This window comes from Rhineura floridana, chromosome 9 (genome assembly GCF_030035675.1).
Source record: "Rhineura floridana isolate rRhiFlo1 chromosome 9, rRhiFlo1.hap2, whole genome shotgun sequence".
NCBI classification, from domain to species: Eukaryota; Metazoa; Chordata; class Lepidosauria; order Squamata; family Rhineuridae; genus Rhineura; species Rhineura floridana.
The window spans coordinates 84769172-84782495 of record NC_084488.1 but is presented as its reverse complement, the minus strand read 5'-3'; the positions used below and the strand labels follow the sequence as shown (position 1 = coordinate 84782495).

The 13324-nt window shown below is 46.1% G+C and overlaps 1 protein-coding gene across 1 annotated transcript in view; it reads left to right on the top strand.

Annotated features, from left to right (window-relative positions):
• Positions 1 to 3796, top strand: part of METTL14 (methyltransferase 14, N6-adenosine-methyltransferase subunit) — a 31713-nt gene extending 27917 nt beyond the window's left edge. The window contains exons 10-11 of the mRNA XM_061585268.1: positions 413 to 623; positions 2231 to 3796. Of these exons, the coding sequence (XP_061441252.1) occupies positions 413 to 623; positions 2231 to 2535 (516 nt within the window). The 3' untranslated portion in view covers positions 2536 to 3796. The remainder of the gene's footprint in view (positions 1 to 412; positions 624 to 2230) is intronic.
• Positions 3797 to 13324: the final 9528 nt, after the last annotated feature.

The following is a 13324-nucleotide window of genomic DNA, read 5'->3' as shown; positions in this document are numbered from 1 at the left end:
AGTCTTCTCTTTTTCTTTCATAATGTGGGGAAGGTGTAACCTTATTACTCATAACAGTCTTTTGTTGCCTACCTTGGAATGTAGTGAAACTGATTTTATAGCAATCACCTTCAGTTTAGAAATGCTTTCTGGGAACTTGGTTGCATACTTTAGAAAAGGATTTTAATTGTTTTGCTGCTGCTTAATTTCTTTATTGATACATGTGGCTAAGAAAGTCTATAGAACTCTGTTTATTACATTTTTCTCTGGCTAGTTTATTAACTGAATCTTCAAAAGAAGAGGATGCTGTGTTCTGTCTCTCATATTCACTTCACATATGTGACATGCTGCTGTGGCAGGGCTTGGGATTTTCTTGTGTGTGTCTGAGATGCTTCCCAAAATTTTTGGTTTGGTTTTATTCTGTTCTGTCTAGGAACACTGCCTTATGGGCATTAAAGGAACAGTCCGCCGTAGTAAAGATGGGGACTTTATCCATGCTAATGTTGACATAGACTTAATTATCACGGAAGAGCCTGAAATTGGCAACATAGAGAAACCTGTGGAAATATTTCACATCATTGAACATTTTTGTCTTGGAAGAAAACGGCTTCACCTCTTTGGACGGGACAGTACAATCCGACCAGGTTAGTGTGGATCTAGTTTTCTATTTAATAATTATTTCAAAGTTTTTGCAGAAGAGGCAATCTTTTATAAGATTAATAGTGTTTATTGTGTAATAGAGAAAATCTTATGGAAATAGTTATGTTAATCTGTTGTAGCCAAATTCAAAATCTACTTTGACTCCTTAGACGAACTGATTCATTAGGGCATGAGCTTTCATAGACAATAGTCTACTTTTTTGATAACGTAGACTGAGAACATGATGGGGACATATATATATTTGGATATTAAGCATTCAGGTGGGGGAACTAAGGATGAGAAGAATGCAAGAAACTAATTTCTGCTATCTGGAGGGTGAGACATGAATTATTTGCGCTGGGATCCTCAAAGCATAAATGCTAAGTAATCCCTGTTATGAATGAAGGAATATCTCATTGTTCTCATTCTGACTGCCTTTTGATTTTTTTTTTATTATTATGGCAAGCTTAAGGTCAGAGAGAGAACAGTGTTCAACAAGATTGAAATATTCTACCAATTTCACTGTTTAGCTGGATTGATCTCGGACGAGTTGAGGTGTGGTGTATTCTGTCTTTGCGCAGAGGGGAGTTTGACTTGACAGTATTCTGGTCCATTCCAATTATTTGGTTCATTGAGTTTGAGAGAAATATGTTATCCCACAAGAGAACTTGTTAGTCCTTATACTCTTATTCTGATCCTAAATATTTGCACCAGAGTAAATGCCTATATCTATTGATATCAATAGAGTATCATGGTTTGTCGTGTTGCACTGGCACATAGGTTGGGGCTCCATATCTTTAGCCTTTATTTGCTGAGATATTTCCCAGTTAAATAAGTAGTGGTAAAATGAGAGGGAGAGGGGCTGTTAACCAGAGCTACTGTTGTTGTTTTGATCTGAGCCAAAATTGAATTTCCTTTAGAAAAAGAGATCATGCAACTTTTATGTGCAAAATGTATCCACTTAAGTGCTAAGTAGAGGATATTCCCAATGCTAGCTGAGTATCCCAAAGGTGAAGAAAGTTTTCTGAAGAGAAGCATGTACAAATAATGATTTGATCATACATCATCTTAATTTTTTGTGCTGTGAAAGCATTGTGGAAAGTGTTGTCTCTACAGCATTAGATTTATAGGTTGCCCTATAGTCACGGATCAGGCATTCTCAAACAGTAATAAATTCCTAGCTCTTGAAGGCTTGCTTTTAAAGTAGCACACACAAAAGGATACAAAAAACAAATGAAAGAAAGTATAAGACTACTGGCCAATTAGTTTATAACATGGTCAAGAAAGAGAGATAATAGTTAATTCCAGATGTTTTTTCTGCAACAGCTGTGGTATATTTGCCTGCTTCTCTTCTCTTGCCCCAGAGCAGTTAATCTGACCTTTGTCTATGAATCTCCACAGAAGCACTTAAATAATAGGAGTTCAGATTCTGCTTTTGGCACCTTATTGCCATGTCTAGTACTTCTTATTTTGTAACAATTGTTGGCTTCAATTTCTACAATATCTATACTTGTAAGCTTACATATTACTACAGTGATCCAGTCTGGTAGTGACCAAAGCGAAGAACTTTGTGTACATCTCTCAGCTCTTGCTACTTTTTTTTTTCTCTTAGGCTGGCTAACTGTGGGACCCACACTCACAAACAGTAACTTCAATGCAGAAACATATACGTCCTACTTTGCAGTTCCAAATTCTCCCCTAACTGGTTGTACAGAAGAGATCGAGAGACTCAGACCTAAATCGCCACCGCCAAAAGACCGAGGAGGTGGCGCACCAAGGGGTGGAGGAAGAGGCGGGACTTCAGCTGGCCGAGGAGAAAGGGGCAGAGAAAGAAATCGAACTAATTTCCGTGGGGAGAGGGGTGGGTTCCGGGGAGGACGGGGAGGTACCCACCGGGGAGGCTTTCCTCCTCGTTGAACACATCCCTGCCTTAATATCACTGCTTTTCCTTTGTTTAAAGTCTGTCTTCTGCTCCGGTTATACTTATTAGCAGCTCAGTCCAGAGCTTTAGTACCAGTTGTATTTTGTTTTCTACATGCTGCTTGAGCCAGTCCACATATGGCACATCAGCTTCCTTGATGAGCAGCATAACACACTTATGACACATCTCATTCACAAAGACTAAAATCAAAGCAGAATCACCTCATGATGGTTTCAGTTGTGGTTTCAGGAGGTTTCATCTGCTCCATATGTTCCTGTTTTCAAAACTGATCTTCGGTCATAGACAGTGAACAAAATTCCCCTCTCGCCCTCTAGACACTATTTCATCTCAGGCTAATAAAATGCAACTCTGGTTTCCATTGCAATAATAGAAATTAGGTGTTGATGATAACAGAAGCTATTATCATATTTGGCGTTTAATTCATTTCACAACTTGTGTCATATTTCTTTTTAAAGGTGGCTGACCTTCAGACTAATGATGCATAGAAAGCACAGAAAAGCTATTATCAGTATTCTCTTGATACCTCATGTCTGTATAACAGTACATATAGTGGGTTGCAATTGCATGTTCCTCTTCATATTCCCTCTTGTGTGTGATCAGGGAATAATGCAAATAGTGGTACTGATGGGTGCCATTTTTTAAAAAAGTTAAAATCTTATTACCTATGATGATTTAGCATATTGGATAAAAAACTGAAGTTTAGACTTCTACTTGGAGAAGGCTCAATACCCTTAAGAGTATGGACTATCCAAACTGAAACACCATTGATTTATTGAGAGAAATTCAGGAATGCTGAATTTCCTGTTGAAACCATTGGAACTTAAGAAAAGGTGCCTGGCTGGATTGTGCTGTAAGTATGGAGAATACCCAAATGATGATAGGAAATTAATTCTAGAATACTGCCTGTAAAGACAAACACATTCTTTTATTGCACCCAGATGCTGTGTTCCATTTAAGTAACAGAAGGAAAATGGCAAACTAGGCAGTATTCAGCTAACCTCTTGGACTAGCAGAACGATTTCAACTAGTGCGAGGGGATTTTCCCCCTCTCTCCCCCCCCCCACATATCTCCTGAATCTGTTCTGGGGTTTCCCCAAGCTTCCAGAGCAGATTTGGAGACAGCTCAGGGTATATGCGGAGGGACGGGTGGAAATCCCTTTGTGCTAATTGAAGTCATTTCACTAGGCAAGAGGTTAGTTGAAAAGCCTCCAAGATAATTTGACTTTTTTTTTTTTTTTAAAGAAAACTTACATTAATGATTGTTAATGGAATGACATCTGGTCAAATTTGATTTCCTCTAGTCTGGAGGATTCTTGACAAGGATGCTCTAAGGACTGAACTTTAGCTCAAAATCTCTTGTACTTTGGTTCCTGAAAACCAGCTTTTAAAAATGACTTTTAAGTGAAAACAATGGCATTTATATTTACTGTTTTTTATAAAAATACAATTATTGTATTGGATGTTTGCCTTTATTTACATTTAGAAGGAGTAATCTTTTCATAAACAGGTTCTTGATTGTCGGTTTTTACTTGTAGCTTGAAATGTTTAAAATCTAGCTTTACCATATGAACTCTTCATTACTGTTTTTACATTAATTGACTGTATTGATGATGATGATGATGATAGCAACAGTAAATGATAATTGAGAAGAGTAAATTTATTGCTTCATATTCCCTGTTCTGCCCTTGTTAAAACATTATGGCTAAACTGGGCTATTTGAAACCCTGATACTCTGAAATATTAGTTCCTCATGTACAGAACAATGCTGGGGGTGGAGGAGGGTTCCATGGCAGTTGCTCCACCACATCTAAAATTCTGCCTGCTTACTGTGGAAGGTCCGGGGTTGTAAGAAGCAGCCTTTTCTCCCCTCCCCTATTCCTTTTAACCCCCCCCCCAATTGGCAGGAAATTAACTATTCTAGCTCCAGGATTGGTGTAATTTCACACCTAATCCTTGGGCAGGTCTAGGCACCTTTTGGATCCAATGTGCCTATTGGATAGAATGCTCTCTTCTCCTCACCCCCCCCCTTCAGTCCATTGCCAGCAGCACAGCTATGCTTTCTGTAGGGATACTGGAGAGCTTCTGGCAGGGCAAGTGCTATATCACTGGTGCCCCTCCCTCTTTGGGAGAAGTGTATGCCACATCTGATGGTTCATCACCCAGTTTTTTTTACCAGCTTTAAGATAGCAGCTTTACATGCTAATAATATTTAGAGCACATTTTGTTCAGAACATGCTTAATAATTTGGGCTGCACAGCAATCCAAATAAGCTTTATTTTTCCATATTAGTAATGAGGACTTTGTTTTAGAACCAAGCAGTGTATAGGGCAGATTAACATAAAGCTTCTAAAGTAATTCAGAAGAGAGTGCACATATAATGCAGTGGTCAGCCTGCAACTTAAGAGCAATTTGGTGTGGCCTCTAAGCACTGTCATAAACCTTCTGGCTTCTAGGCTCATTCCTCATCCACCTCCATACCGCTTAATATTCTAGGCCACAGGTTAGAAATAAGAGTTCAAAATGTGATAGCATTGGGTTTATGGAATAACCATCATGCTCATATTGTGTTTAAATAACACTTTGGAGAATCTTTGGAGGTCCTGCTAAAATACATTCTGATTATTAGAAAACACGGTGCTAGCAATAGCTGTAGTCAACCCATGTGGCTAAATAACTCAGTGTATGACATAAGAATGGTCCATTGGACTCACCTGAAGGGTGATTTTCACAGGTACGCCTGCCATCAGATTGGTACTACTGCCATCTAGCGTCCAAAGGCAAGAATGCACTAGAGTTAAAACCTGGGCCTCGGGCCCCTCCCACTCCAGTCTTCATTGTGACGAGTCTGAAGTGGTATATCTGAAAGGAACCAGAGGCCAAAGGCCCCAGCAGCAAGAAAAACAGAAAAAGAAAACCGGAACAGGAAACATAGAACTTGCAACCTAAAGTACAGATTTTAACTAAGAGAGAACCAGACAGAGCATTAAGCCTATAGCTTATACAATATACAAAAAAGGAACAAATTTCCCAGAAATCCCCCACAAGGGAGGGACGTGATGGCAGGCGTACCTGTGAAAATCACCCTTCAGGTGAGTCCAATGGACCATTTTCCACAGGTAGCCTGCCATCAGATTGGGATGTACCAACGCAGCCCCCTAATAGGGAGGGATTCTTAGGAATTTACAAATCAGGACATGTTGCAGGACACGTCTCCCGAAGGAGGCATCAGCCGAAGCATAGCGATCAATCTTATAATGCTTCACAAAGGAGTTAGGGGTAGCCCATACCGTTGCCCTGCATATGTCAGTAAGAGGTGCATTAGTTAGAAAAGCTGCCGTAGCGGCAGCTGACCTGGTGGAATGAGCCGTGATGTTAGACGGCACTGGCAAATTAAGAGACTGATATGCGAGAGAAATACGGGCTCAGAGCCAACAGGACAAAGTGGATTTGGAAACCTTTTTTCCCAAAGACCTAGGATGAAAGGATACAAGTAATGCGTCTGTCTGCCTGATGTCTTGGGTGCGAGAGAGGTAAACTTTGAGCGCTCTCCTAACATCCAGCGAATGCCAGGCCTTTTCGAGGGGATGGACCGGCTTTGGGCAGAATGATAGGAGCACAATGTCCTGGCTACAGTGGAAGACTGAGTTGACCTTAGGGCAGAAGGATGGGTCCAGCCTCAGGACTACTGAGTCCTTATGGAATACGCAGAGGTGACGGGCTGATGACAAGGCCTGTAGCTCCGAGATCCGCCTCGCAGAAGTAATAGCAACGAGGAAAAGGACTTTGAAGGACAACAGTCTGAGAGGCACTGAAGCAAGAGGCTCAAAAGGAGGGCACTGTAAGGCTTGCAAGACCTTGGAGAGGTTCCAGGAGGGAAAGTGGTGGCGTACAGCTGGAGAGAGGCGGGCAGCCCCTCTTAAGAAGCATTTGATGAGTGGGTGAGCGCCCAAGGGGGCGGCCGATGAGGAAACGGACAGAATTGAAGAGATGGTGGAGGCTTGTCGACGCAGAGTGTTCAGTCGGAGTCCCAATGTCAGGCCTCTGTATAGGAACTGTAGAACGTGCTGTACAGTGGCTTGAGGTGCCGGAAAACCCTTAGAAGTGCACCAGTTGGAAAAGGCACGCCAAGTACTCTGATAGATGCGAGTAGTTGACGGTCGTCGCAATGCTAAGATAGTGTCTATCACCCCCTGAGAAAGTCCGGCAGTATTCAACTGCATCCATTCAAAAGCCAGGCCGTCAGGCTCAGCCAGTTCGGGTCTGGATGCCAAACTGGTCCTTGGGAGAGAAGATCCGGCCTGACTAGAAGGGTCCAGGGGTCCGCAACTGACATCGAGAGAAGGTCCGAGAACCAAGGTCTGCGAGGCCAGTATGGTGCTATCAGGAGGATCCGTGTCCGTTCGTGTCGGAGTTTTGTCAACGTCCTGCCCAGGAGAGATATCGGAGGGAAGGCATACAGGAGCCCGTCTGGCCATGGTGTCGTCAGCGCATCCACTGCTTCCGCCGTTGGCTCTAGGTACCTCGAGAAGTAACGAGGCAGCTGGCAGTTGTGGCTGGAAGCAAAGAGGTCCACCAAGAGGGAGCCGAACTGCCGCTGAAGGAGGCTGAACACAGCCGGATGAAGCTTCCATTCTCCCGGGTTGACCTGTTGCCTGCTGAGCCCATCGGCGGTCACGTTTAGAGCCCCGCTGAGATGTTCTGCTCGTAACGACAAGAGATGGTTCTCGGCCCAGTCGAAGATTCGTGTCGCCTCCTCCTGCAGAGCCCTGGACCTGGTGCCCCCCTGTCTGTTGATATGAGATTTCACGCAAACATTGTCCGTCCGGATAAGGACATGTTGTAGAGAGAACAGTGGCTGGAAGTGCCAAAGGGCCAGATGAGCAGCTCTGAGCTCCAGCCAGTTTATGTTGTGACTTTGGTCCTGGGTGGACCACATGCCTTGGAGGAAGGTGGAGTTGCAATGGGCTCCCCAGCCGGACAGACTGGCATCTGTGGTGATTAGGACTCTGGCTGGGTCCCGAAATGGTGTCCCCTTGTTGAGGTATTTTGTCGATACCCACCAGTGGAATGAGTCCTTCAACGATGGGTCCAGTGGAATCACACGATGGTTAGACTTGGTAATGTCCGCCTGAAAGGGTAGGAGAGCCCATTGTAAAGGTCTCGAATGATGTCGAGCCCACGGGACTATGTGGATTGAGGAAATCATGGACCCGAGGAACTGCGCCAGGAGCATGACATCTGCCCTTGAACGATGTATCAGTAAGGTTGCCATGGCTGTGATGGAGGCAATATGGTCTGGGGACAGAAAAAACATGGCTAGAGACGTGTCCAGTATTGCCCATAGGTGCTGGAGTCGCTGGGTTGGCTGCAGATGACTCTTTTCGGCATTGATCAGCCAGCCATGAGAGTCTAGGGCCGCTAGGGTGAACTGGAGCTGTCTGTTGGCCAAGTCCAGTGAGCATGCCCGGAGGAGGAGGTCATCGAGATAGGCATAAATGTGAACCCCCTGTAGGCGAAGAGATGCCACCATGGAGGCCATCACCTTGGTGAAAACTCGGGGAGCTGAGGAGAGGCCAAATGGCAAAGCACAGTATTGGAAGTGGTGGTTGCCTAGTGCGAATCTCAGGAACCGTCTGTGACCCTGGCAAATCGGAATGTGTAAGTAAGCGTCCTTCAGGTCGATGCATACGAGGAAATCCCCTTGTTGTAGAGCTTCCACAATAGACGTCAGAGACTCCATCTTGAAGTAGCGGTACTTGACGTCTAGGACCGCCCTCCATGAGGAATTGCGCTTGGGGACCATGAAGAGGACAGAGTACACGCCTTGTAGCCTTTCAGATGGGGGTACAGGCTCTATAGCGGCTATATCTAGCAGATGTCATAGGGCGTCTTGCATAGCCGTCCTGCGTGCCTTGGAGACGGGGGAGATGCAAAATCTGTCCGGGGGGGTCCGCCAAAATTCTATATTGTACCCCTGTGTGAAGATGAGCCTGACCCAAGAGATGTGTGTCAGGATGAGCCAGGAGCTGGAGAAGAAGGAGAGTCTGCCTCCGATGGGGATGGAGTCAGAACTGCCTGTGCTGACGGGTTCCTCTGCCATAAGAGGCTGAAGAGGCTTGCCTGCCTTGGTATTGGCCCCTGAACTGGAAGCGTTGTCTGGACCAGGGTGCCTTGGAGGAACGGAAATCTGTAAACCTGGTATCCCGTCCTCGTCCACCAGGTCGTCCTCTCTGAAAGGGCTGGAAGGTGCGGTAAGGAGTAAACCGCCGAAAAGTCCTGCGGTCGTCTCTTCTGGCTGTTGCTAGGGCAGGCTTTCGATTGTCCTTGGGGTCGACAAGGACCGCCTTAAGTGCGTCCTCGCCAAAGAGCATAGAACCCAAGTATGGAGCTAAGGATAAGTTGGTTCTGGCGGTTGAATCGGCGTCCCAATGTTGGAGCCATAGGGTTTGACGAGCTACAATTTCAGCCGCAAGGGCTCGTGCACCATGGTGGGTCGCGTCTAACGTGGCGTCAGCCACAAATGCAGCCGCCTTGTGTACCTTGAGGAGACCTTTCCGTAGTTTGGCGGGATCCGGGTTCGGATCGTCTAGAAGGTCATCTAGCCACATCATAGATACCCGTGAGAAGATAGAGGCGGTAGCAGAGGCCCGGATGGAATAAGCGGATGCCTCATGGATCTTTTGGAAGACAAAGTCAAGCCGCCTCTCATATGGATCCTTGAGCTGTGATTCTCCCTCATTCGGGAGGAGAGACCGAGATACAAGATTGGAGATAGGTTGGTCCACCCCCGGGACGTTCAGGAAAGACATGAATTCCGGGGCGAGGGAGTACAGCTTGTTGGCCAAGGAAGAGGAGCGGCGCGGGTGGAGAGGACGGGCCCATTCTTCTCTGGCCATCTTGTTAATGGGGTCTGGCACAGGAATGAAGTGCTGCACTGATCTGGGGGACTTGAGAACTCTGGCACCCTTGACAGGAGGGACAACCGGTTGAGATTGTTCTGGTTGAATGCCGAGGGTATCCATTACTCTGCGCGACAGAGGTGTGAAATCCGCCGGGTCAAAGAGGCAGTAAGAGACCTCCTCATCTGGGTCAGATTCCCCACTCCATTCGTCAGGGTCGGTCTGGAAGAAGTTCAAGTAGTCATCCATCTGTGAGGGCTCTACACCCAATCTGGCCCTGACCACATCAGATGGGTTAGGTGAGGGTAGCGGGGCATCATCATTGCAGCCAGGTTGTCTCGCAGAGCTGGACTGCCGCGAGACTCCGGGCTGAGAAGATAGTTGTAGAGCAGGCTGAGGTTGGGATAGGCACCCAAGCAGCTCTCGTAGTTGGAGCAGGAAATCTGGAGTCAACTGTATCCCTGGAGGGGTGGGAAAGGGTAGAGCCTGTTCCTGTGGAGAAATGTGAGACTGCACAGGAGGAGACTGAGGAGTCTGGCTGGGGAATCCTGCAAACTCATCCTCTGAAGACTCAGAAGGAGACTGGAAAAGCGCAGGAACCGCTGCATGGTGAGGTTTCTCCGGGAGAGGAGGTGAGACATAGCGTGCCCTCTTAGCTGCCCCGTGGCCAGACAGGTGTTTAGTCTTTGCTAAAGCTTTAGCATGCTTATGTTTAGCTTGTTGGCGTTGGGATGGGGCGTTGTTCTGACGACCCGTTCCTGAGGTAGAGCCACCTCTGGGTTAGAGTCCGCCATGTCAAGTCTGGATCACGCACACAATGGGGAAGGTGCAGTGACAGAGCTGAGCAAGAAATAGTATAGAGTAGAATACAGCCTGGAGGTAAAGTGCCAAGAGGAATGCAACAAGGTTCACTATGGCATCCAAAAATAAGTGGGTGTACGCCCACCAATAAAGTACTAATAACCCTCTTAAGCAATCAGGACTCCAAGAGTAAGAGGGGAGTCGAGAAGCAGTATTGGCCACAAGCTAAGTGCATGCACACAATGGGGAAGGTGCGAGACCGCTAAGTACACTGCCAGGAAAAAAGGTGCTTTTAAAAAGCGCAGCGTGGCCAGGGCTAGATACACGCACACAATGGGGAAGGTGCGGTACCGCCAAGGTGCACTGACAAAACTAAGGTGCCACCAGAGGATGGAGCGTACGTCAAACAAGTGCACATAAAGGGATACACACAATGGGGAAGGTGTGGTATCGCATGCCCACAGGTAGTTCTAAATAAACAGGACCCACATGCAGAAATTTAGGACGGAATTGCCTAAGCCTCAGGGAGAAAAAGTCAAAAAAGAAAAAACAAAATGGCGGCCGCAATATCAGGGAGCCTAAATAAAGCCCTAATAGGGCTGTAGAAGCAGCCAGGACGAGACGCTGCCGTATAGGCCGTAAAATGGCGGCCGCGATATCGGGGAGCCTAAATAAAGCCCCAACAGGGTTGGTGAAGCAGCCGGGCCGGGTAGGGCCCCAAAAGATGCCTCCGTGGGGAGAAATTGGCTGAGCCTCAGAGGAAAATTGGTAAAATGAAAATAAAATGGTGAGATCGGAGGCGGCGGGAAAACGAACCCCCGCAGCGGGCTTCTGGCCAGGAAAGAACAAAACCTTGTCCTGGGGCGCGGGAACGGGAAAGCCCACGAGTAAACCACTGCCTAAGTCCAAAACAGTACACCTGTCCTGGGGGCGCGGGAACGGGCGGAGAGCCCACGAGGGAGCCGCAGCCGCAAGCTACCCTGTGTCGAGGCTGAACGAAAAAAGGGGGAAGGGGGGGAGGCCGCAGCCGCGGAAACCCCCACCCAATGGAAAAGCAGCAGCCGCTGCTGGAGGATCCTCAGTAATGGAACCCGAAAAGAAAGCCCCCCAAAATGACAGGGTCCGAAATAAAGGAAAAATGACAAAATATAGAAAAATATGGGAAAAATCGCACACTCTCCGAACGGAAATGAGGGGAGGAAAAGTGAAAGGTAAAAAAGGGTCGAATAGAAGGTAGGAATAAAGACTTAGCTACGCTCTGTCAAAATCCAATCTGCCTCGGACGAAGGCAAGAATGAGTACTGGAGTGGGAGGGGCCCGAGGCCCAGGTTTTAACTCTAGTGCATTCTTGCCTTTGGACGCTAGATGGCAGTAGTACCAATCTGATGGCAGGCTACCTGTGGAAAATTATAATTGCTGCAACACTCTAGGAATGGTGGCTTCAATAAAATGCCATACTAGAGGGGGAGTGTATTGTATTACTTGACTGGTATGTCTCCCAGCTGCCTTTGGGAATGCCTGCAGGTGTTACAAAAACCAAAGTATGAAAGAAATTCCAACCAATGGAATCATGATGTGTGTTGAAAATGGTCCTTGTTGCTGAACAAAACTGCCTTTTTCTTTCTTGCCCGTGTTTCCCCCACTACTACTCTCCAACCATTGGTCATGTTAGCTGCAACTGGATGCTTAGAGAGCTGCCTTTGCCCCATCCCTCCTATAAAGTTGTTAGGAGTCCAGTAGGCCACTTCTTCCCTTATCTGTGTTCTTCCTCCTCCCATGCCCCTTAGGTCCTAAAGGCCACTGAGCACAGGTCCTCCTTGAGCTGGCTTTAATGTTTTACCTTGAGAAATATTTATTCCTAGGATATAATGTAACAGCTGGTATAGCACAGTGGGTAGGAGAGCCTGGCTGGGAGTCCAGAGTCTGAGTTCAAATCCCTGCTCGTGTCTTCTGGGTGTCAAGGGCCAGCTAAAGATCACCCCCACAGTGAGTGGCTCGGGAGTTACGTGCCCTGCCACCTGGGCAGCCGTGGACAAGCTGCATAGTCCCAAGGAGCCCAGTTGCCCCCCAGCTGGCAGCTGCGGCCAAGGAAGGGGCTGGTTTGTGAAGCTGTGGCAAGCTGAGCAGGCCCTAGCCAGCTGGCGATTACTAGCCTCGGAGGGAGGCAATGGTAAACCCCCTCTGAATACCGCTTACCATGAAAACCCTAGCCATAAGTCGGGATTGACCTGAAGGCAGTCCATTTCCATTTTCAGGGTATAATGTAGGAAACTGTTACCTTTGTGTTTGCCCCCTTTTTGTTTCCACTCTGATAATTTAGTATTGGAGGGAAACAATTATGGTCTTCCTCGTATAACCTAGTGCTCAACTTTTTGATATTGAAAAGGATTTTAAAAGCACCAACTCCAAAATTTCTAGTCACTTTAAGATAAAAATCTTACAGATGCTCTATTATCTGAGCATCCACATCAATCTAGCCTCATGAGTAAGCATTTATAGATCCACTGTGCCAGAGTCAGGTGCGGTGGAACTGAAAGGCACCATATAACTCATCAATAGCCACATGAAGTGCACCAAAAAAAAACTTGTGTTGTGGGCCTCACTATGAACTTATTGCACAAAGACAGACAATTGACAACCTATAGTAATACATTTTTTCCATGGAACTATGTCATTTTATGCAAGTCTATAAATAAAGAGTGAGCTCAGTCATGAAACTGTCTATGCAATATCCTAGAAAAATGTGTTTTTTGGGTTAACCTTTTTGGTTTGATTAGGTAGGTAGTGATGCCACCTAGTGGAGTGGGAATGAAATTCTGGAGTAGGGTCGGTTTGGTTTGCACTACTGTATAATACTGATTACACTCTGTATAATGGAGTTCACTGTATTAAAATTAGAAAATTGGGAAAGTAAAATACTGTTTAATGTATGCTTCTAAAGCAGTTAACGCTACTCAGATTTACAACCTGTCTTAGTTGAACAAGGAAGATAAAATTAAAGGTACTATGGGAGTAACGTATTATTTTATTTCTAGTGGCAGTAATTTCCAGCTTTTGAAGAGTG